Below are 24,311 nucleotides of genomic sequence, written 5' to 3' on the forward strand. Positions count from 1 at the left end.
GGGTGAGAGATGTTTTCCTGGTAGGATATCTGTGTGAATACTGAACCCTACTCACCGCTGATACTGATGACAAGGCTGAACGGAGCAAATGCACTCTACCCACAGATGATGCCAAGGTCCTTTTCTCAGTAGAACAGTGGGTGAGCTTGGTGTTTAGGGCAGAGAGGGTGATGGTATCATCAGTGAGAAACAAGAAGACAACATCTTTCTATTTCAAAGATCCACGTTTAAAGCCTACACAAACAAATACAAAAAAAAAAAAATAAAAAAAAGCAGTAATTAAATGGAAAAGAGAATCCACAGGCCAAGAAAAGGATGCCAGGAGTCAGCATGGGAAGGGGAAAAACAACTCTTGGGCTAATCAGGTGAAAAATGCATAAAGTTGCTAAGAAGCAGTGGCTTTGGTGCCACAAGAAACTCTGTCTCAAGTTATGAAGTAGTGGAAGTGGGCTCAGCTAGGTGCACATTCGCCCTCATGCTCTTTGCGCCAAGCATGGGGTACCGTGTATGGACAGTTAGCCAAGCTCACACCCGGAGTGCATGTGTTTACAAACGTGTTTACACAGTGCAGTGGTTACAAATGCTGTCACTCAAAGGAGAACAAGGAAATATGCGAAAAATTACCTTTTTGGAGGAAGGAGGAGGGGTGAAGGAGGAGGTAAGAAGGAGGTGGCTGTATCTTGACAACCCCAGCTAAAACTGACCTACTGTTTGGACTATCAGCATGACTGTCTATTCCCTCACTTAACAGAAGATTTCAAGACAACATGAGAGATGTGAATTTGTGAGAATGTGGAATAGTCTAAACCAAGAAACAGTCTTTGGCTTTAATTAGGCCACTACTCTTGTCCTGCTAGGGGGTCATCAGGGCTCTGAGTGCACCAATAGCTCTGAGGCACCTTGAAAAGTCCAGTCTGGGACCCCCACCCTGTCACTACTGGCCCAGGAGCATCATGCCTGGGGCTACCTGGGGCTCCCAGCTAGTTTTGCCATGTGGAACACCCTGCTCCTGCTGCTCCCTGACATATACCTGAAAGGAAAAAACAAAACCATCTCAAAAGCAGAGACTGTATTTATGAATGAACGTCAGACTTGCAAAGCAAAATTAAAATCAGTGCTGTTGCAGGATGACAGACATGAAATAATAAGCCAAAACCAAATTGTGAAGGAAGAAAAATACATGCTTACAGTACCTGAATCAAAATCTCAGTGTATAAGGTTACAGGCAGAGAGGCTGTACAAAATCTTTAGATATTTAATCACTTGTGTGTTTCCCTGTAGAAAGGAAATAGATCAGTTTTCCTATGGAGAATTCATTAGTATTCTGTCATTGAAGAGTCAGTATTTTTAGCTTAGTGACCTTAAGATGTGTTGTGGTTTGGGCCTCAGAAGTTACCAGCTCCAAGTAACAAAAGAAAAAAATGGAGTGTGTTAGGAACTGTACAGTGATTTTCTGAGATCTTTTATAAACCATCCTCCTTGCTTGCTGGTTAGCATTAAGTGCCTCAACTCCATTTCAGGAAGGTGGTGATTAAACTGGGTCAAATGGAAGTGATTAGATTGGATTATCCGTGTCATGGAAAAAAACACTGGAAGATCTAAGAGGGAGGAAATTGCCACACAGATCCCAGCAAGTTCTGCTGAAAGGTGTATGAATTTACTTTTCCCCCTGCTGAAGAGCTTTGGCACATCCAGGATCCCTCTAAATGTCTCAGACTCAGTTTAATGTAATTGTTTTAATCTTGGAAATTCCTTAGGACTGGTAAGGAAAGCAGTTGCCCTAGCATCCCTTCCACTTGTGTGGCTCACCCGAGGTCTACCTGTGCTGGGTTTTGGAAGTGTCCTTGAAGCTGCCTTTACTTAAGGGTCTTTAATGAATAAAACTCTCTTTTCATTTTTTGTGCTAAAAATTACTACGGAAATGTTCAGGTGGACAAGGAAGAGTAACACCATGCCTGTTGGAAGGGTAAGCTCTGGAAGGCCAGCAAGAGGACCCAAACTGGAGAAAACAAATCTTGTACTTGAGACTGGGTTGAGAATTGTGAAAGCACAGGCTGCTGTGGGTGTGCACCAGCACACCTGCAACACCTCCAGTGCTCTGGATTTGCCCAACACAAATGCCCATTGGTCATGAGGTGGGTCTGTGTGTAGCCTGGGTAGCGAGGCCAGATGCAGCAGTGTGAACCTCAGATTTGCTGTGTGGTACAAACAGGCTCCTGAGGGCCCAGGTCAAGTACAGTACCAGGTGTTGTACTTGAAATCAGCCCTATAGAAGCATCTAACCTACACAGGCAACCTGCACATGATTCGTGCAGCACTCCTGAGGTCTGGGGTAGAGCTCAGAGTACACACATGCCCTGGCAAGCCTCTCACTCAGCACAGCCCCAATTGAAGGCCACCTTCCATTATGTGATCCTGCCACAGAGAAGCAAATATTTGGTGAGTGCCGTAATTACTAAGACATGACATAAGCAGTATTTTATTGCAGGGTTTCCTGTTGGCCAGCAGCCGAGCAGTTGCTTCCTCCTGGTGACATCTCTGAGTGCTCTCTGCATGCCTGGCTCCACCACTCTATTTTACTGAGGTTTTCAGCAGACACCATGTCACCAACCCCTCAGTCACAACCCTTCACCCCTCATGCCACCAGAGAACTGATGGCCCTGGGGGAATGGGGCTGAGACGTGTGCATGTGTACGAGCACGTGTATGTGCATCCGCTTGTGCACACAGCTGTGTTTATTTGATGTTGCATATAGGAGAAAAAGAGGATTATTTATGTTCTAATCATGATGTGTTCCCAAGCAAAATATTTTCTGCTCTGATTTATTGCTCTCTTTAGGCCTGCCCTCAAGCATTGTTCTTATAGTTGGAGCCAGTCACATTTTTTCCATTTGGAAATGGAAATCTTAAATGGAATGGCATATTTAATGAAAAAACCACAATAGTTTCACTTCCCTATTTTCTCATTTTATGTTTGCTTTCTTTCTCCCATCTTTCTTTTTACCCTTTCTCCTAATTTATCTCTGGAAAAAAGAAAGAAAAACAGTATCTGGAGAAAAGGCAGAAGCAATTTTTTTTTCTTATTTTTGGCTAAGGAATTAGAAAAGTTCAAAAGGCTTTACTAAGAAAAAGTCCACATGAAAAGTACCTGTCATTTTCTGATTAGCACTGTTGTACTGCTGATCAAAAGTATCCAGCCAACAAGCCAAATTAAAAATGCTTGTGCACTATACGGAGGCAGCACTTCTTTACTTTATAGTGCTTCACAAAGCTTATGCAAATGGCCTTGGTTTTCTTTTTATCTCACAAATATCAAGAAAGAGAGGTCCCCCCTACCCCCAGCCTTCTTTTGCTAGATGACTTCTCCGAGAACCAACAAAATCAAATTAGTTTTGTAGGCTGCTCTTAGAAGATACAGGAGAAAGCAGATCTTTAACAAATTAAGCCTTCCTCCCATGTGTTGTTTCTCACTTTTGATTCAAACATCTCAGAAGAGTTTTACACAGCCTGAATAAAAATTCTTTTAAAATCCTGTTTTAAATCTCCACTTTTAATTACCCTCAGTAGCTTAGGATTCATTTCTGTTTTGAGGCATGAAATCCCTTCAGCTCTGTTGCCTACACGGCAAAAAGAGCAAGAACAAAGCAGAGATTATGAAAAAAACCCAACAAACAAACCCAAGAAAATAATGACATTTTCTTTTTTAAAAAAGCTCATCCATCATTATGCCATAACCCCCCCCCCCCCCCCAAAATACCAAAATCATACACTTTTTTCCTCCCTTGTGCGCCTCATCTATCAGGCAATAAAAAATCCTGTGCTATTGTATTAGGTTTGTAAACTGGATGCACAAACTATAGTGGCTGTAACCTCCAGGGATGTTGCCACCAAACAAATGTTGCCATTAAAGTGTTAGTAGGATGCCCATTAGGAAATGCAAAGAGAAGAACAACTTTTTTTGTGGGGTTTGGTAGGAAAAGCCACTAAATCTGAAATACAGCTGGGTGCTCTTAAATTAGAAATCTTTAGGAGGTCTCCCACACACCCCTGTAAGATTGCAAGTTTGAGCTGTGCATTGCTGCAGATACGCTTCACCTCCTCCAGCTTCTTTATCTGTTTCTTGCTAAGCTTCTCTGTGGCTGTAAGCCTCTCTTGGTTAACTCCCCAGTGGCCTTCTGGGCAGCGTCTCACTGCTCTTCCATCGCTCCTTCCAATTCTCATAGTTTCTCAGTATGGTTTCAATCTCATGTCTCAGCTGCTCAAGAGGAATGAAAATTAGCTCAGTAGATTTCTCCCCTTCTCCATTAGCTGCCCCTGTTATTTATCTCATTAAGAAAAAAAAGCTGGTCCAGATGTGTAACTGAAAAAACACCTTCTTTTTCTTTGACATTTCCTTGTACTGCTTTTCTCTCTGGGTAATTTTATTGTTTTACAATACAGGTGGAAGGTAATTTTCCAACATAGAGTGTTGCTTGGCCCCAAATCTGGTGGGTTTGCAGTGAAAATAATCTTCAGAAACCATGGTCATAGTCCAGTTTGAGAGGACTGGCACAGTATTTGAGCACTCCCTTGCAAGGGCTAGTCCACAAAGGTTGTGTTCTGCAAAAGCATCTTAATGCATGTGTAATGCCTGTATCTTAGGCACATGAAACTTACATACACATAAGCAGCTGGATTATCTCACCAGATAGGTGGGCATTTTTTCCAGATCCAGTGGTTAGTTGGATATATCATTTGAGATAATGAAGAAGAAATAGTTCCTCTTTTATTTGACAATGGACAAAGCAAGTATCTTGCATAATAGGAATCTCGGGAATACTTACCACAATGACTGTGCAGACTTTGAGGTTGCTGCACAAAGAGAATTATTATTACAATGTTTAGTGGGAGGAAAAGAACACCCATCAATTACTATTCTCCAATACCTTCCCCACTAAGGCTAAAATTAATCTTGATTTGAAACTAAAATATAACAGAACTCTTGTGCTCGTTGTTGTGGAACAGGAAAGCTCTTCAGAAATCAGGTGCTTCGGGCTAAAGGCCTCTAGAGGTCACCAGAGCCTAATTAAAAAGCATTGCTAAAGCCATCTGTGAAATGTAAATTGCTTTGTTTTGATTGGGATTTTCCCCCTCTGCAGCTCTGGGTCTCCCCTCTCACAAGGAATCCAGACTGTCATTAGGTGGCGATTAACATAAAATGCTTGCAAACCGACACTGGCCTGGAAAACGCCGAGCTATACAGGAATCCTCTCCTTTTGGAGTAAGAAAGCAGTCTCCTGATTGGTATCTTTTCCTCTCCACACGGTTCCAATCTTACCTTCGTGCTTCTGTGATAAAACTTGTCCTGGCACAGCTGGAGCCCCTTGTGTCCCACAGGCAAGAGCTTTGCCACACCTTTGTAAGCCCAGAGAATGCCATGAGCATTACCAAAGTGAGAGGGATGCCAGTTCTTTCTCTTGTGCTGAACTCAAATGGGAGCGCAGGCCAAGCATGCACATTAGGTAACTGGCAAGGATTTTTCTACGTATATTTTTGCCTTGCAAATTATGATCTGCAAACACAGGAAACCCTGTAAATCATAAGGTTTCCTTTCAGGTCACCCAGTGCTATGTCTACAGGGAAGGTTTACAGAAGAGCTGCAAGTTAATTATGATTAAGGAGTTGTTATGAGGCCAGAGACCTCATCTGCTTCATGCAAGAGCAGAAGGGAAAGCTCAAGTAATTTTCCTGGAGCTCTTTCCAGTGTTTAGGAATGAGACAGGCTGGGGGGGGGGGGGGGGTAGCAGGAGGAAGCTGAATACATTTGAGGGAAAATATTTATTTCAAGATGGCAAACAGAAGCTGGTCCTTTCAGGAGAAATTCCTCTGAAGAGAGCAAAGGTATTTATTTTAGGAGCAGGCACTGGAATGCAGGTCTGTGGTGTGTCAGCCGAGTGATTTTTGTCTCCTCTGGAAAGCCAGGAGAGTTGAATACAGATGAATGGCTTGTGGCTTGCCAGGATGCTGAAGGTGGAAGGCTACCACGGGGGGATCCTCATAAACAGCTCCTTTGCTTTTATACACAGGATACTGCAGGCCCAAGATGTTTCGTTACAGTCCAGGGAGATTTTCTGGATGCACAGCAGGAGCCAAGGCTCTGCCCCTTCCAATAGTCTATGTGGTAGCTCCTTCCTGTGGCACTTCCTTTACCATAGTGGCAGCTGATGGCTTGCACCCCTTGTGCCCTTCCCTGGGAACAGCAGCCCAGGGTGATGGGATCACCCTGAGTATGTTTGCTGGGGATTAGCAGCTATGTTATTTTTGCATACTGGAACTGTGGCACTGCAGCCTGGCTGGAGTCCACACGTGGGCTCCTAATCCCACACAAAGACCTAGAAAGGTCAGCAAGACCATAAACAGAGGTATGTGCCCACCTAAAAGGAGGTCAGGGATTACTGTCATTGTAGCACACGGCTCCCAGAGAGGAAACCCTCATATGAATCTTACTTTTAAATCTTTATTTCCTTTCCTTTCAAAAGATGCCTTGTAGACCTAGGGCCACCCCTTCTTGGTTCCCTTCTCAAGGCCAGATCCTAGAGAAACCTTGCTCCTTCTTCTTTCCCCTCCCCAAACAGCAATCTCATCAAAATTTCTAGGTGGCTGCCATCTGTCACAAGCAAAACACCACCCTTTTTGCTATTTACAGTGCAATTAACCTTTACCAAATTAGCCTCAGACTGTCATGAGAGGATTAATTAAGGCAACGCACCCTTGACTGATTCCCACCATGCAAGCAGTGTGCTGCATTTGCAGCAGCTTACCCACGACACTGACAAAAACTCTTCCAGAATTGCATTGCAGCAGGAGGGAGAAAGGTGGTTTTATCCTGTCTGCATCATCCCAGCAATTCTGCTAGCCCTGGGTAGACGTGCAAGGAATGGCTCCAACAGACACAGTGCTGTGGAAGTACCTATGGTGACGTAAGACCTGGCCTTCCCCAGCAGTGTGTGTGGGTGCTTCCCCGCTGCTGAGCGTTACTGCTCCAGTAGTCAGGATGTGGGACCCCACAGCAGCCAAGTGGTGTAGTTTAAGCTGCCAAAGAATGAAGCTACTGCCAAAATATTGGGCTGTGATGTGCAGCAGCTGTGCTTTGGAAACATACCCTGTTTTGCCTAGCACCATCAGACTTCCATCCAGATTTCTGTGCACATGTCTAAGAGGCATTATTCATGCATAATGCAATACATAGTTCAAGGCTTTCCAAGAGCCTCAGACCTTTGTATAGTGGAGCTGATCTGTGCAGGGTGTGCCTGGGTTATGTGGACATCCCTGTGCACGCTGGAAGGCCCTGGAGAACCCCAGGCAGATAAGCCAGTTCCCCCAGGCCAGGACAGCCTGAATCTTGGTGGAAAAAGGTCTTGGCCAGGGAAATCCAGCATGCTTGCCCTGCCTCTGTTGCTCTTCCCACATGGCTGTAGCTACTGGCAGAGAGGCAGCGCAGCCAGTAAAGGCAGTGATGTCTTAAGCCAAAGCAGCTGCAGTAGAGAGATGATATCCTGAAGGCCAAAATCTCAGGACTCAAAGCTGCAGCAGAGAACAGCTGCTGCACAGCAGCGCTGTTGGTAAGCAACAAGGTTACAATACAATACCTATATTGGCGGGCAATGCTTTTGTTGTGCTATCAGTAGTCCCATGTGTCGTGCCGTGTTGTCCAGCACAGGCTTGTCCTGCTTTACCTATGCCACTGCCACCTTCTCCTCATGCAGTGAAATCCCCCATGGATGGGTTCTGGGGAGACTGTGTCAGCCCAGGGAATGGGGGCTTAGTGAAGAAGAAAACAGCCCTGTTTCACACCATGGCACTGCTTCTGCCTCCTAAAAGTTTAACAGAATAAGTGATCATTGGTAGTGCCCAACACTTTTATTTCTTCAGCACCAAGATTCAAAGGGTGTGACCCATAGCAGCACGTTCTGACAGACCCGGGACAGTATTTATTAATTGCAGTCAGGTGTAAACTACTTCCTTACATTTATTTGGTTTTGCATCCGTGTGTGTACCTAAGGAAATCATGGATGGGTACAGAGGCAAGACCTAGATGCATACTACTGCCATCCTCCTCCTGCTTTACTCTGATGGAAAAGCACTTAAGAACCAGCTTGGATGATACCAGCACTGGAACCCTGGGCATGCAGCATGCTCTGATCCAGAGGTACATACAAACACAGTCTGAGGTGATACAAGTAGGCAATCGCATTCAGCATTACTGGGAGGAAAGGCTGAAACAGCATCTGTTGTGATAGTGAACTCTGAGCTTTTCACACTGTTATGGACATTTCTAACAACATTCATAACACCATAAAAGCTGTCAGGGAGGAGCAAGGGATTATTCGAGCTCCAGCCTTACCCTCCATGTTGCAGCCATACCTCAGCAGCAAGGAGGCTGGCCATGTCCATGATACACCTGAAAGGCTGCAGCTTCACAGATGGTGACAGCAGTATGCAAGACTGCACCATGCATTAAATAAGAATAAAATTAATACAAAGAGGTGTAGCTGCTACAGGATAATAAATGACTGTACTAAATCATCAGACAACCACTTATGTCCTTGCTGAGAACATGAAAGAGGAGTGACCAGTGTAATCTGCTGATTAATGGGCATTATTTGGAAAATCAGTTATTCTTGATACATCTGATTCTTGTCAGATGTAGTAGCAAAACACTCCTTCCCCAACTGAAGCCAGTAGGAACCATAAATCAAAGATACTCACAGTGTATCACTGTAAATTGTAACCTGAGCTTTACCATGTCAAACAGAGCTCAGGCTGAGGAGCTGACACAGCGGCTGCTCGTTGGTGTGACAGTGACCTCCAGCAGACAGGCAGGCTGGGCAAATGGCTGTACTAACCTCTTTGCCTGCGGCAGCTGATTCTCCCAGCCCTTGGCATGAGGACTTTTTGCCTGTGCTGAGGGCATGACTCCCATTCGTCCCAGGACGAACAACATGGGACAGATTATCTATCAAGAAATGACGGATGCTCAGGTTCTTCTCAGTTCCAGGCACGGAGAACCAGTGCATATACGGCCTACACCGATGAGCTTGTCCTATTCACCTGAGTCGGTCTAGAATCCACGCAGCGACCCACACCTTCCGGAAGAAGAGCCTCTGATGCTGAGAGGCCAGCGGGCTGTTAAAGCAGTTTCCGTTTCCCGTTCCGGGGCGCAGGCAGGTTGATCAGGAGCACTGAGACGATTACCTCCGCTCTGCGCTACGCAATTACGCCCTAATTAATACAGATAAAAATCTGACAAAAGCAGCTTAGAGCAGCGCCTTCCTTCTTCAGGCCCCGCCGGAGCATGGTTGCGTAGCAGCGGCGCCGCGTGACGTCACGGCAGCGCGACAGCCGCCAGTCCTCCCCGCGCCGGAAGGGTCTTGTCGCGGTGGTGACGTTGGCTCTTCCTCTTTTCCGAGGCAGGCCGGAGCGGAGGTAGGCTCGCTGCGGCCGCGGCTCCCATCCGCCGCCATCCGCCCCTCGCCCGCCGCCGGTGCCCGCCCCGGTGCAGCCCTCGGCCTGTGTGCTCTGCGCTCGGCCTCTCCCCGGCGTTGGGGGCTGGCCATGGCGCAGCTTAGCGGGTGCGCGGGCCGCGGCCTGGTGCGGCCGGGCCGGGCCGGGCGCTGACGGCTGCGGGGACTATGGGGGCTGAGGGGGACGGAAGGGGGAAGGGGAGGGGGTGCCCCGGCTGGGGACGCTGCTGACGGCGGGTGCCGGCGCGCTGCCCTCCCCCCGCAGGGCGCCATGGGACGTGTGATTCGGGGCCAGAGGAAGGGCGCGGGCTCCGTCTTCCGCGCACACGTGAAACACAGGAAGGGCCCGGCCAAGCTGCGCGCTGTGGACTTCGCCGAGAGGCACGGCTACATCAAGGGCATCGTCAAGGTAGGGGCGGGGGCCTTTCCACGCGCGCTCCGGGCCCCGTGCGGGGCAGGGTGGGAGGCTGCAAGGGCTCTTAGTGGCCTTGTCGTCGGGCGCATGGGACCTTGAGGTGCGCATCATTCTGCGCCTTACTTTTGCAAGGGAGCTGAAGTCCTGTCAGCTGTGCTGAAAGCCGTTCGGCTGCTCCTTGGGGCTTCTGTTAGGTTGTTAAATAAGTCACGTTTCTTGAAATGCTAAGCTACTTTGTGTTGACAGCACTTAAATAAACTGGCAGCACATAGATAGCAGCATGATCTGGTAAGAATTTTGCTAACTCGGGAATATCAGTGTGCTTTTATATCGCCTAAGAACTCCCTGTACCTCGTGAAACATGACGGGGGAGAGTTTTCCACATAGTTTCATCTTTAAATAAATCAACGTTCATTAACACTAAGTAGTATCCATCACCTTAGTCCTGAGCAGTGGGGGCAAGGCAGGACTTTTATTTGGGGTATAGTGCAGTGTTTCAGGTGTGCTGTAGGTATTTTTCGTGCATCAGTGACTGCAAACAGTGCCACTGTGTACCTAGCTGTGTGCTCTGCACATCAAGCTGTCTTTTCAGCCTGTCAGAGCAGGGTCATCTTGAGGCTGGAGAAAAAACTTTCTTCATGCTCACTGTAATTGAGTTTTAAGATAAAAAGTAGGTAGGTACATTTGTAGGTATGTAATGCACGGGGGGGGGGGGTGGGGAAGGGAGGTTGGGTTTGCCCAACAGGGTTGAAAATAGCAGGAAAAACACACTAATACTGGGCATCAGCCACATCTGAGCTTTCCTAGAAAACATACATATTGTGAAAAGCTTAAATCACTTGGCTGTGGTCTAAATATGTGTTTGTGTGTTGGAATGTTGGTGTAGCTAAGGATTAGAATTGACACATTTTTCCAAGAGAAAAAGAAACGGCAAGCCTGTGGTACCTCACTTTGGGTTTGGGTAATTCCAGTGTACTTAATACCAGAAGGTGAGAAACCCTGCCATTTTAAGAAAACACTTGGAGAAATTGTTGCTGGTGTCCAACTTTGTCTCTCCCCAAAGGTGATTGGGAAGTTCAGCTTAGATATAAGGAAGAAGTTCTTTCCTGTGAGGGTGGTGAGGCACGGGAACAGGTTGCCAAAGAAGTGGTAAATGCTCCATCCCTGGCAGTGTTCAAGGCCAAGTTGGACAGAGCCTTGGGTGACATGGTCTGGTGTGAGGTGGCCCTGCCTATGGCAGGGGGGTTGATACTAGGTGATCTTAAGGTCCTTTCCAACCCTAATCATTCTAAGTTTCTAACTAGTGAAAGTGGGTTTATTCTAAGGGAAGATCTGCTATTTGCACAATATCAGGAATAAGCCAGTTCAGGCTGGGTTAGTTTCAGGCAGTACACTGAACCAGAGTGTGGTACAGATACTTGTTGTATTCTTAACAAATGTCAGTCTTCAACTCATTCACATCAGGAGAAATCAAGATTTCCCAGGGAAGGGGATCCTGGTGAGAATTACCTCAGTAGTAATCATCTCCAGTTTTCCTAGTTCTTTGGTTTCTGCAGAACGCATGACAAAAGTCCCCTGTGTTCCAACAGGACATCATCCATGATCCGGGCCGAGGCGCTCCACTGGCCAAGATTGCCTTCCGTGATCCGTACCGGTTTAAGAAGAGGACGGAGCTATTCATTGCTGCGGAGGGTATTCACACCGGGCAGTTCGTGTACTGTGGCAAGAAAGGTCAGTTAAGGTTGAAGGTGTGTGCTTGGTGTTGCATGAGCAGTTCCAGAGTGCTGAAAGAGATGGTGTCTGAACCGGGATGGCCAAGTGTGGTTGTGAGCTGTGACACTGCAGCAGTTTCCACTAGCGTTAAGCAGACCTAGATACCCTTCTTGGAGATGGCAGTCTCCTCATGCAGCCTGTTTTGACTCTAACAAGCCCAATTGCAGTCTTCAGCAAGTTTTGGGGCTGTTTTACCCAGACCCCCTGTTACCTGCCTTTGTGCTACGCCGAGGGTGGGACTTGGGTTTCAGATCAAACAAAAAGTGCTTCTGCCTGTCACTGCTAAAGTGTGTGTGCAGTACCCTTCTGTGTACATCGCCCATGTTAAATAAAATAGTAATTCAAGTAGAGGAGCCTGAATGAGGCTGTGGATGCTGTGATTGCTCTTTGCAGCTCAGCTGAACATCGGCAATGTCCTGCCTGTTGGCACCATGCCAGAAGGGACCATCGTGTGCTGCCTCGAGGAGAAACCGGGTGACCGTGGGAAGCTGGCCCGTGCTTCTGGAAACTACGCCACCGTCATCTCTCATAACCCAGAAACAAAGAAAACAAGGGTGAAGCTGCCTTCTGGCTCCAAGAAAGTGATTTCTTCTGCAAACAGAGCTGTTGTTGGTAATGAGTGACAACTATGAACTTCTCTTGTACCTGAGTTGGCATACTGCTAAGCAAGCTTTCAAACAAGGCCCCAGGTTCTAATCCTGTCTTGAAAGTAGCATTACTTCCAGGCCGGACCAGGATTATGCACCAGTACAGTCTGTGCACAGGTGCCCGACTTGTATCTTTTGCCTGCATTGCTTTTGGTTAATGATAACTTAAGTCTGGAGAGGAGTCTTTGAGCAAGTGAGAGGACATGAAAGTAGATGTCCATTGTCCTCAAGCTGTAATGGAGCTGCTCGGCCTGTGAAATCAACAGTCCTTGGGGAAGAACTCTATAGAAAGCGTTGCTGATGGTTTCCTGCTTTTGGTACGCTGAGCCTTTGGGGTAGTACTAGGGAGTGTTGTCAGTAGAACAGTGTTCTGGAAGGTCTGGCATGGAAGTGAAATACCATTGTCAAGAAGAGGAGTTTTTACCAGGTTTGTTGTACGCTTGACTGACAGCTGAGATGGAGGCTGTGCTTAGCCAGCAAATTACATGTGCCTGCCTCTCAACAGAAGACACTGAATCTATGGCCTGTTACTCTAGTAAAATTAACTAAATAAATCATGAAATAACTAGATACTAAACCTTCAAGTTCTTGAAAGGCCCCTGAACTCTTTCAGTTCACATTTTCTTTAATTGAAAAACTGTTGTTTCCATTACCCAAGAAATTGCAGCAATAAAACTGGTAAGGTCTCAATCCTGCATGTATGGATGGAGAAACGGTGATTAAGGTGTGTGTGTCCCCTTGCAGAGCACTAGATGTATGCCTGGTGGCTTGAGTCCCATCTCCCTGGTAGTGTTGGCTGGAAAATACAAGTTTGAATACACACCTGGGATTGTTTGCTATTTACTGCTTTTGGTTTATGACAGCATTTAAATAAAGAAACTGGCAGCGCATAGATAGTAGTATGATCTGAGATTTAGAAGGTCATTCTTAGAAATTGAATATTATTAAGAGTTAGTCTTGTTCTTCAAACACTCTTTTGGGTTCCTGTCTGTTGTATTTGTGTGTTACTATTCCTACGTTTATTTCTTTTTTCCCCAGGGATTGTTGCTGGTGGAGGCCGTATTGACAAGCCTATTCTGAAGGCTGGCCGTGCATATCACAAATACAAGGCAAAGAGGAACTGCTGGCCACGTGTCCGTGGTGTCGCCATGAATGTGAGTCCATTCTTCATTAATTTTCACTTTTTTATGGTTTAGAAGGGATGTGTTTGCTGGGTGAAGCAGCCTGCCACATACCTGAAAGAAGGCTTTTTTGTTCCCTTAAATCCATTTATTGCTTGTAAGCATCATTACTAGTTTCTGGTTTTTATATTGACTACTTGTTTTCCTTTTCCACAGCCTGTAGAACATCCCTTTGGTGGTGGTAACCATCAGCACATTGGCAAGCCTTCAACCATCAGAAGAGATGCTCCTGCTGGGCGCAAAGTTGGTCTCATTGCTGCCCGCCGTACCGGAAGGCTGCGTGGAACAAAGACTGTGCAGGAAAAGGAGAACTAAAGACCCACTGTGGAGTTTACAGAATAAATTCTTAAAACAAAGCTTGTGTGAAGTTCAAGTTACCTGTTACTGAAGTATGGCTCAAATAGGGATAATACTCAGTAGGGGAAGTGGTGAGTGGAGGTAAGGTTGGGTTTGGGTTTGGATTTTTCCCCACCTTGAAGAGGAGGAATTCTTTCAGCCAGCACTTCAGTGTGTGGGCTGATGCTCTAGGCTAGGATAACACTGGAAATGCTCTTGTGCCCATGTGTGATGTAAACAATGGCCTAGTTATGTGGTTACCTAGGCCTGACAAAGCATTACAGACTGATCAAGTAATCCTTTGGTTACCAGGTTCATTGGTATCAGGTTTATTGGCTGAAATGGTTGAAGGGTGCTCAGTTTTCCAAGTTCCTAGACTCTTAATAGTTTTCCATTTTTTACCTGCTGTGTTTGGAGGAAGAGCTTGTGAGAGTTGTAGAACTTAAAGGAGGTAAGTTTCAGCTACCGTTAACTGCCAAGTTTGGGACTGTTCTTGGAACCATCCAGCTTCAACAGAATCAGAGGTGTTTCCCTGTAAACACAAACTCAACCTGCCACCCTTACTCATTGGTATTTGGAATGGGGAAACAGCTTCAACATCCTCTCCTTTGCAGGCCATTCTGCAGAGTGGGGTCCAGCTTTTCCTGACTGGATACTCCTAGGTATTGTGATAACAAGTAGTGGCAGTGCTGCTTCACACCAGGGAGCTGTATTCTTGATGGCTCAGCTGAGACTGGTGCATGGGGTGACAGCACACTTTGTTGAGGGGGGTGCCCAGGGATAAACCTCCCTGCCTGCTGCAGCTTCAGCAGAGTGCTCAGCCCTAGCCAGCTGTCTTGACTTCATGCAGCACCACCCTTGTTGCAGGCCAGCAGCAGAGGCATGTGGTCAGGTCCAGGTGCTGTATACTGATTTGATCATAGACCCTTTAAAGGTATCATTTCTTTTGTTGTGATTAACTCCTGCAGAACTGGAAGTGCTACAGGAACAGACATGGATTCCTCTACTGCCTAGATATTCCTGACAGTAAAGCAATGATCCTTTGCAGTATGTGACAATAAATACGGAACACAAAAGCTTATTTGTTCTTTTGAGCAGACTATTCCCTTGACGTGTAGGGTAGCTCATGTTCACCTAATGCCTTTGATTCCAAAATGCTGGTGCCAAACCTCCACATATGCATATGAACTTGTACTGATAGGAATCCAGTGGAATGCAAAGCAAGAAGAAAAGCTACTTTTATCCACCCGCTATAATGTAGCTGGCCACACATGCCTAGGGAGGAAAGCGATTAAAAAAGTAGAGCCACATACCTTGAAGGAAAAAGGCAGCAGATCACATTTGGGAAAAACCTAAAATGCAATGGCAAGAGTTCCTCCTTATACCCCCAGTGCCACCAAGGTAAGTGAAAGCGATCTCATGTTTTGCCGTGACACCAGAAGCTCTTGCTTATACGCCTATATTTTCCTGACATGGATCTAAGTGTAACGCTCACAGACTATCGGAAGAACAGTTCAAAGTACTTAATGTTCAAATTATTACCTTGACAAGAGCCAGGTTAAGACAGATTTCACAATGCATTTCCTCCCATGAGAGGAGGCTTTCAGGCTGTCAGCACAAAGAATTTCCAGAATAATTTGCATTAAATGCACCTGAAGGACCTGCTGAAACCATGGTTTCTAGTGGCTGTTGGGTTTGACTCCATCACTTTCTAGAAAGGGTGAGATCCTTGCTGACAGCACTTGGCTCCTTTGCTGCTGATCCAGGCTCTGGCTGTGTTCACAGCCAACAGCCGTGAGTAGCAGTGTGCAATCTAGAGGTGCTGAGTAATTGTACGGGTAAAGAGGTACCATGTTACAGTGCTGAGTGCAGCTACAAACACAATGTAAATACACAGGACGCAAGATCTGAAGTGTTTAAATTCATACAGTAGTGAGGATTTTGACGGTTTGAGTCCATTCACCAAACAGAGGTACAATTGCTTGTGTTGCGAGTAACAATTACTGAAGTACAGTCTCTCGTTATGAAGTTTACTACAAACTGGAGGCTTACCTTTCACGTTCGCATCCCATAGGCCTGGATGCACATCAAGCTCTAACCTCCCCTTTGGAAAGACTACCTGAAAAGTGAAAGCCAGGATTGTGAGAAAGCCCAGAGCATGTTCTAAATGTCACCCCATAACTGCTGAGCAGGGGGTTCATGCCAGTCAGCTAAGGGTGCCCATCTGGCCACACGCAAAAGATTTAAGGGCATGAATAGTAATAACATGGTGCCTGGGGCAAAGCACATTCCATTTTAGAGCAGGACAGGACTACTCAAAGTAGTCCTTTGATAGATACAGGCTGTATCTGTTCCTGCAATAGATACAGTTGAGTTGCAGGAACAGATACAGCCAGAGGTGGAATTTTACATGAGACTGTTTGGAAAAATCTGAGGGAGCCCCTGAGTGTGTACGTGCAGAGCAGGATTTACAATTGCAAGCATCAGGCTGTAGGAGCCCCCATGCTGGTGGGACCGCACCACAAGCGTGCTGATGGTGACACAAAGGCCACTGACATCCATGTGAGTCCCTAGCCTCGATGGTGTTGAAACAGACGAAACAGCCAGGCTGCCAAACGAGCTGACAGGGCAAAACACAGAAGAGCAATACCAGGACTTAATTCAGAGGAGAAATTACTCTAGACAGACGCTTTCAGTCCGGTAACGTAACTTACATTAAAAAAGCCACAGTGATCTCAGGAAGCGACCACAGCACAAGACAAACATTCTCCAGGGCAAAATGCTCGCCAGTCCTAGCACTAAGGGTGCTAAAGAATTCATGAAAAGAAATGAGGGGAGAGGGAATTAAATAAAGCGAATTATTGAAAAAACAGCTCTAAAGAAACCAATCTAAAATGAAAAACTGAACTGAAATCTGTTTTCCAAGCTGAAGGCCTAATTTAAGACAAGCGGGTGAACTCCAGCAGATTACACAACAGGAGAATTAACTGTTATTATGTTACCTCCGTGTTGGAGAATTAATAATGTGATAAGAACAATAAAACACCAAACAAAAGTCCATCACGGAGCATCAAGGAGCTTATTTCAGCCTGGGAGGATCTGTGAGAGCACTGAATGGAAAACGAAACTGACTGAAGTTAATGTCAGTCACTGGACTCTGCAGGGGCCGAATGCAGCATCAGCCACCTGCAGCAGGCAGGAGGTTCAGCTGGACAGGGTGGGGGCTCCTTCTGGATTTACACTGTAGAAACTGGAAATTAAAAGAGACAGGGACGCTGCAAAGATGCCAGCGCCTTCCTTTACCACCTTGTCTGGCAAGGTCCTTGATGCTTACTGCTTTCAAAGATGCAGTGCAAATGCAGCAGTATTGAGTGGGACAGTGTTCGGACACTTGATAAATGAAGAACATTAAATACACCAGGATCTGCTCTATTTATCCATGATCTATGGCTGGTCCTGGGATTCACAGGTGAGAGATTTACTGCAGAGTGAAGTAAACCGATTGGAAGTAGCCCCCCTAATTTCCAGCATTGGCTGCTGCGCTGTGATGTTACACAGCTGGGGTACCACTGAAGCCACAACGTGCCAACAGAAGAAATGAAAGCTGTCTCCTTCCCCTGCGTCTGCACGAGGCACCAGCTGGCAGGGAGGTCCCTCCACTGCAGGCTCCAAACACCCCTTTGCAGTGAGAAGTTGGTGCCCACAGACAGCAGGAGCTGGTGGTGAAGCGGGTGGACATCTGAGCTCCCAAAACGCTTTCAACTGTAAGTTAACAAAACAAACCCAAACCATGGCTCAACAGGAAGCACATGGCATACTTACATGGTCCTGTGCTACTCCTACCCCCGAAACTCATCATATGCTTTTATATTCACCCCTAGTAATTGTATTTTAAATGTGTGTCATATTCAACAACCTCTTGCTCAAACCAGCTGTTCTTATCAGCATGACAGAACACACGGTTGATGTGCTTATATAGTTTACATCAAGGATACTTACTTTGTGGATGGGTGTCTCAATTCTCAGCCCTTATGCTGCACAGAAGACTTGAGCTACTATACATACAGTCCAACTTCAAACATTACAGCCAGGCTTAGTATTAAAATAGTAATAAAAATAATCATCATCATCTCCGTGAAGATTAGCATTGGTACGGGGAAATAAAGCAAACTGTTGTTTTACAGAAAGACGTTAAGTGTTCTCTAAGGAATTTCAGTGGTTGTTTCCAGCGTAAGGCTTTGTTTGCTAAAAGAAAAAAGAAGGATAAAAGGAATAAAACACAAACCAGTAAAGCACTAAAGTCTTCCTTTAGAAGGGCTTCAATTTCCCCCCTACTGAAAGACCAACCAGCATTTTCTTTATACTTTAAGGGTGTACTGAGATCCATCAGGTCCTACCTAAGCATTGACATGTATCACAAATTTCATCATAGCAGAATGCCCTCATTCACATCGTTATCCCTTCCCCACCTCCTGCTCCTCTGATACCCCAGCTGCCTGGCAGACATGTGCCCAGACACACAGGGCAGAAGCCAGACTGCACCCAGGGGTGGGCAAGGCCGAGGCTCACCCCACCGGGACACCCGCAACCTGAACGCCCACCCTGCAGAGGACGCACAGCCTGCCACGCACCGGTGCAGGGAGGCAGGAAGTACGAGGGGAGATGCGAGCAAAGAACAAGGTTGGAGCAAACCCATCCAGAGAGTTTGTGCAAGAAGAAGAGAGGGAAACAAGCCTCAGCCATAGAATGATAACGCTGACCCTTGTGTTGAGCTTACCAGGTAAGCGAGTACCAAACCCGAGAGAAACGCTTTGGGTCATGTTTTCGGCTGAAGTAAAACCCACAGGAGCCTCCATTCTGAAAGCCTGCAGGAGACTGATGAATCATGGCGTGTTTCACAGTCACTGTGGAAATTAAATTAAAAATTGGGTTTTTTTAGGGTTTTATTAATGAATTCTCAGGGAGAAATGTGAGAAAACATGGGCGTGAGGCACTTTTTACCTTTTTGCTGTCTTGATCAAAAGCTTTCTTCTCCCAGTTTATGCCAAACCTCCCAGCCTGTAATGACCCAGTGGGATGCGTCCAAAATTCTTATTTTTGCTAACACATTCACATGCACATCCGTCTGTTCAGATGGGTGACATCAGCTGAACAGACCTATAATAAACTCAGGTGTTACCTGCTTGCTTGGGTGTCTTAAGGGTTTGTTATTTGATGTTAAATACTATCAATTCCCAGTAATTTGCCATTGTATTTTCCGTTACATCTTCAAAACCATGCTAAGAGCAGACAGTAAATCAGAGGCTTCATTAGCTCTCCATTACACCCACTTTGAGGTCCTTTTACATGGTGGCCCTTGCTCTGGTGGAGCAGAGCAACTGGATCATTGGCACCTGGAGTGCGAAGGGGCACCTCTCCCCGGAATAACCAATTGCCACCAAGGAGAGGCGAGTGCGATTTACAGGAGCCATTGGCCCCCAGCAGGCAGGAAGGTGGAATGACCCCTGGGAATATTCCCAAGCAGCCAAGACTTCCCCGGCAGCTGCAGTGCAGTCGAACCGGTCCTCGTGTGCTGTAACAGATCCAAAGGCAACAGCGAACCTGACTCCTTTCCCGAACTGAGGACTCCCCAGCTTTATTTCCCTGTCTTCATCACAGCGAGTCTCTTCCATGCACAACTTCATTACAGGGTATTTTAATAAATTCAACACAAAAGGCCTCCACGGGCCCATTCTTCGGTTAAGTCCACATTTTATTTACGGTTTGCTGTTGGTACTTCGATCAGATTTGTATATACACATGATCTAAAACCTACAGCGAAAGTCACGTTGACTGCTCTGAAGACCGAGAGAAGTGACACGAGTGAGGTTTTCTCCCACAGCTACACGGTAAGTCTACATTCCCACTGCAGGTTTTTGGTTCGGGCTGCAGAAGTGCTCAGAAGGACAATGCCAGCCGTCGCTCAGACTCGGCCTGGGAGGGGTACACAGTTCGCTTTCAGCATGTCAGTCTTACACACAACCACAGTAGCAATCGGAAACATTTCTTTCTGGGTGAACGCCTGGGCTGATCTGCAGCATGCTGTCTTTTCACACTGACGTCTCTAAACCCTCACTGCATCAACACAGCTACACCGATACACCTCCCTGCGCTTGCACTGCTTGAACAGTATTCATTGCAGACGGAGTTCATGCTACTTCACGTGGGTAAGGAGGTAGCAAGAGCGACCGAGCAGAAGCGTTTGTGAGTCCACGTGGTGCCACCTGAAAAACACCAGTCCCTTCGCTTGGATGCAAACCATCAGCAGCACCTACTCTGAGTCACGCTCCAGACCATTCCACGCATCCCCGGGGAGGGCAGGGAGCCCTGTGCCAGCCTGACCAGCTATCCCTGCACCCGCACTGGCCTGACCCAGAAGCTGTCACGCTGCTAAAGCCGCTTCCCGGTGCATCAGCCTGCAGCAGCTCGGCAATGAACGTCAAGAGGTAGAAAGTATTAACAGAACAAGCTCGCAAGGCCTCTCACTCATCTCACTCCTGTCTTCGTTGGCCCAGAGGATTCAGCTTGGTACAGATCTTAGAGGAGAAGGATAAAAAGTGCTTTATATGCTCCTTAATCAACTTCCTGCCAGAAACCAATTCTTCAGTGCGGGGGCAGGCCTGAAGTTCAGGAGGGCTCACACTCAGTGGTGTGTGTGAGGCCAGGCAAAGCGCATTCAGCACTTCCAGCTCCCCGGGGGCTTCACTCAGTGTGACCTCCCTCCCTTCAATGAGACATCTCCATTTCTGCCATTCACCTGTCCTGAGCCACACAGCAGGAGAGGTAGCTGGAATTTGCATTAATGGAGTATCATTAAATCCTGAAGACCTGTCTTTGTTTCTAAGCTTTTGAATTGGCTTCCAGAAGGACTCTAAAGCACCTACCGATTTAAATACAATCAAGTGTATTAAGAAGTGTCCAAGTATTCAATCAGCCTTATTTCCAAAGTGGATTCCAGTGAGACCTATTGGTTTTATTCACCTGTAGGAACTAACTGTCCAAGACAGAAAATGAAGCAAAAAACCCCAAACCTAGACCCCAGTAAGCTACAAGCTGTTTGAATTCAAGACTGCCACCCTCAGCATAAAGCTTTCATATCCTACATGTGTTCTGAGAAGATTTAAGAGCTGACAAAGCTCACCTTGTCAAGGCTGTGACTGCTGCTGCTGCCCTGTAAAAGGCTCTGCTGCCTTGCTGAACATGGCTCTTCTGTAGCAGCCAACAGCAGAACGGCAGGGGTAGGCAGAAAGGAAGGTAAAAGCCATCATGGCAAGTGAAGGGATTTGATTCCAAGAAAATATAGAAGTATTACACAGAAAATGATCCTGGCAATCCAGAGTGAGAAACTTCGTAAGAAAGAATCCTAAGAAATGACTGACAGGAGTTTAGGAGCGAAGGACAGGAACTGAGCAGAATGTCAATAAATAAAGCTACAAAAAACGCAGTCAATGCCTTCAAAAGCTGCATCCACAGAGGTATCAGTACCGAAAAAAGAACGTAACTGCTCGCTTCACGGCTCAGGTGAAATCACACTTTGACAGCGTTCATCCAGCCCTGATCATTGTATGAAAACAGGAACAGCACGTCACTACAGCAGCAATGGAAATGTGGAATGGCCATGTGGCTTGTATGGGAAAACCAGACATCTGAAGATCTTGCTCCGGTAAGGACCAGAGGGGACATAACTGCAAATGCGTCCGGAAGCTGCAAACCACACAGCCTGGGGCAACATAAACCAAGTTACTGCAAGAGCAGCTGTAGGTTAAGAATAAAAATTATCAGACATTTAAGATAGCATAGATACAGAAAAGAAAGGAATGGCCTTATTTTCCTGCACTGGATGTCCTTCTACGGTTAGATTTTGGCCAAATTCATAGAACCCGTTTTCTTTTTCCTCCTATTTTCATTGTTCAAGGTTAGCTCATTGTCAAAAACCAGAAGACATTATTTTGACCACTGAAGAATATGCTCGTTTCAGAATTGTGCTAATGTAATTAAGGCTATATGAAATTCTTCCATGGAAACAGCCTTTAGGCCGGTTTAATTATTAAAAAGCAGCTTTAAGGAATTATAAAGCTAAAAAATACAGAGTTGGGTATTTAAAATCTGATGAAAAATTAGCCCTTACTCAGGAGTGGGTTTCTCCTTAAGAAAGGAGCTCTCCCGTGCTTGTTTTGATTTCATTGTCTGCAAACAACTGTAAACAAGGCAAGTAAGACAGCCATCTTTTGTGCTACCTGCTGACTTATCTGTCCTGATCCCTGCAAACATCACCAACTTCTACTCTTAGGGTGCTGAAATCAACAGGACTCATACAAACACTACTGAAATCCACAGCTCCACCACAGCTTGCATTGAAAATATCAGATTACAGGAGTTCCTCTGAATTTAAGTGCTGGAATCTGTGTCAACACAGTTCTGAGAACAACCTACGGTAAAGACATGGCAGGGGCAGGACTGAACGCTTCTCTTGCATAAAAAGACAGAAGTATTTGACACTTTAAAAAGTTAGTCCCAGGGAAACTCTTGTATCTTATAAATAAAAGGACATTTATAGTATGAACCTTAGGAAGTTGCACACTGTAAAAGTGACAGTGCTCAGACTGAGCTAAAGCTCTTCTAGTGCAGTAGAGCTGCCTGGTCTGTGAGGGAGGGCAAGTTTTAGCGTAAATGAGTCTGTCGAGGTGACAATCCCCACAGAGCAGTGGAAGGAAGGTAAACGAACACCCTGGAACAGTATGGAGGGCATAGAGGGTGTGTTGCCTGTGCTGCTGCTGCCCAGGGATCTTTACTGCACTACTAGAGATCAACTCTAGCTGTGAGCCAGAAACACACACGCACTGCGCTTTAAAGAGCTGTTTGCCGTCAAGTTCCTCAGGCGACCACTTGCAAGAGGAACAGAAATCACGTAGAAGGATGTAGCTGGGTTTCACTTGCTTTCTGCTTGTTGTAGCACCGCTGTCCAGCATGCAGCACTGTTACAAGATGGTTCCTAGTTCTCCCCAAGAAAGCCTCTCATGTCCTGCTCTATAGAGAAGTCAGGTTTACTTTATTCCCAAGATCTCATGGCTGTGACAAAAGCAGTACCACGAATATGATGGAAAGCACGGAGGCAAGAAGACAGGGAGCAAGAATTGTCTTAATTATGCTGTGCTGGAGCATGGCCACAAATAGGAAACTCCCACATCTGTCTTCAGAAATGTAACGTCAGCATCAGCATCTCACCCTCCCAAAAACTGAGGTTTGTGTCCTTTATCACAGAGGTGAACTGGCTTTCAGTGTGGGTTTGCAAACGTGGACTAACAAGGTTTAACAAAGATATTTAAACCCTTAAATTGTTACCCTGCAGATCTCCCAACATGCCACTTCTTCCTCTAATTTATATAGTTAACCTTTAACTTTCATTTGAAGCTGAAGTCATTGCATGGAAAGCCTCAGTGCAACCAATGCCTAGTGACTGAAACCGCCCAACAAAAATGTTGAGCCACTTTGCCTCGACACAGTTCACCAGCCTATTCATTTCTGGCAAAAGACACAGAGGTAGACAAAACTGATTGAAACAAAAATGAAGCTCATTGCTACAGCAACCAATTTTTGCCCTTTTTAGCTCTGGCAGAATGGCTGATGTCATTCTCTCCTGGAACTTAGAAATACAAAGTTTTGGAACCCTACGTGCTTTTTCATAACACAAGCTATAACACACAAGCTAGGCACAACAAAGTGGCTGAAAAGGCATAATAGCAATGACTGTAACGTAATTTTCTCATATCATCCACAAGTCTCACTCTGGAGGGAAAAAAAAAAAGGAAAGGAATGTCATTGTGGAATTTCATTTCTTCCTGGCTCAATTTCAGCAAGAAGCACTTAGCTTTAAAAACACGGAACTTCCATTTTCAGAGCTGGTAGTTAGCAGGTAAAATAATCTGAAAAACTTTAAGTCAAACAGAGTCCTTTCCTGCTTGTGCATCACCACAGAAGTAGGCTCTGCAGGGCAAATAAGCTTTGACTGAACCCTGTGCAATCCCGTTGTTGTCAGTGGGTGACACAGGTGTAGGTGACCAACTCTGTGACCAAAACTTAGGTCAAGTATTGATGTACACATAGTAACTGAACTCCTTTCATATATGGCTGTACTGATTTTTTTTAACACAGCAGCAAGTGTTAAAAGCTCACTTTAGTCACTAAACAACCTAAATCTCAATGTAGTATAGGGAGAAGTTCTGCTTAGTAAGGTTATGGTCAAACTACACATTAACCACCATACAGCACCACTTATGAATTCGCAGTTTCTATGTATTTGATGTTACATTGTCCGGAACATGAGTAAGCACTTTACTATTTATTGGCTCATTTTGTGGAAGACCAGAGATCCCCTAGTAACTGTTCTAAACAGAAGAGAGGACTGAATTAGTAATGGG

The 24,311-nt window shown here is 45.9% G+C and overlaps 1 protein-coding gene and 1 long non-coding RNA gene across 2 annotated transcripts in view; one reads left to right on the top strand and one right to left on the bottom strand.

Moving 5' to 3' along the window:
- LOC136013363 (uncharacterized) overlaps positions 1 to 9,668 on the bottom strand; it is a 26,379-nt gene extending 16,711 nt beyond the window's left edge. Inside the window, exons 1-2 of the long non-coding RNA XR_010612239.1 lie at positions 8,885 to 9,668; positions 56 to 234 (exon numbers count right to left, since the gene is read on the bottom strand). This is a non-coding gene — a long non-coding RNA (uncharacterized LOC136013363). The remainder of the gene's footprint in view (positions 1 to 55; positions 235 to 8,884) is intronic.
- RPL8 (ribosomal protein L8) lies at positions 9,357 to 13,874 on the top strand. The gene is made up of 6 exons (XM_065677122.1): positions 9,357 to 9,464; positions 9,768 to 9,911; positions 11,507 to 11,648; positions 12,084 to 12,302; positions 13,376 to 13,491; positions 13,675 to 13,874. The coding sequence occupies exons 2-6, from the start codon at positions 9,774 to 9,776 to the stop codon at positions 13,831 to 13,833; spliced, it is 774 nt and encodes a 257-aa protein (XP_065533194.1). The 5' UTR covers positions 9,357 to 9,464; positions 9,768 to 9,773; the 3' UTR covers positions 13,834 to 13,874.
- The last annotated feature ends 10,437 nt before the right edge of the window (positions 13,875 to 24,311 follow it).

The sequence above is a fragment of the Lathamus discolor genome, chromosome 4 (genome assembly GCF_037157495.1).
Source record: "Lathamus discolor isolate bLatDis1 chromosome 4, bLatDis1.hap1, whole genome shotgun sequence".
NCBI lineage: Eukaryota > Metazoa > Chordata > Aves > Psittaciformes > Psittacidae > Lathamus > Lathamus discolor.

Coding starts and splice junctions, on each gene's coding strand:
- RPL8 (XM_065677122.1), top strand. CDS start 9,774: ATGGGACGTGTGATTCGGGGCCAGAGGAAGGGCGCGGGCTCCGTCTTC. Junction 11,649..12,083: donor CGTGTACTGTGGCAAGAAAG/GTCAGTTAAGGT, acceptor TGCTCTTTGCAG/CTCAGCTGAACATCGGCAAT. Junction 12,303..13,375: donor TGCAAACAGAGCTGTTGTTG/GTAATGAGTGAC, acceptor TTTTTTCCCCAG/GGATTGTTGCTGGTGGAGGC.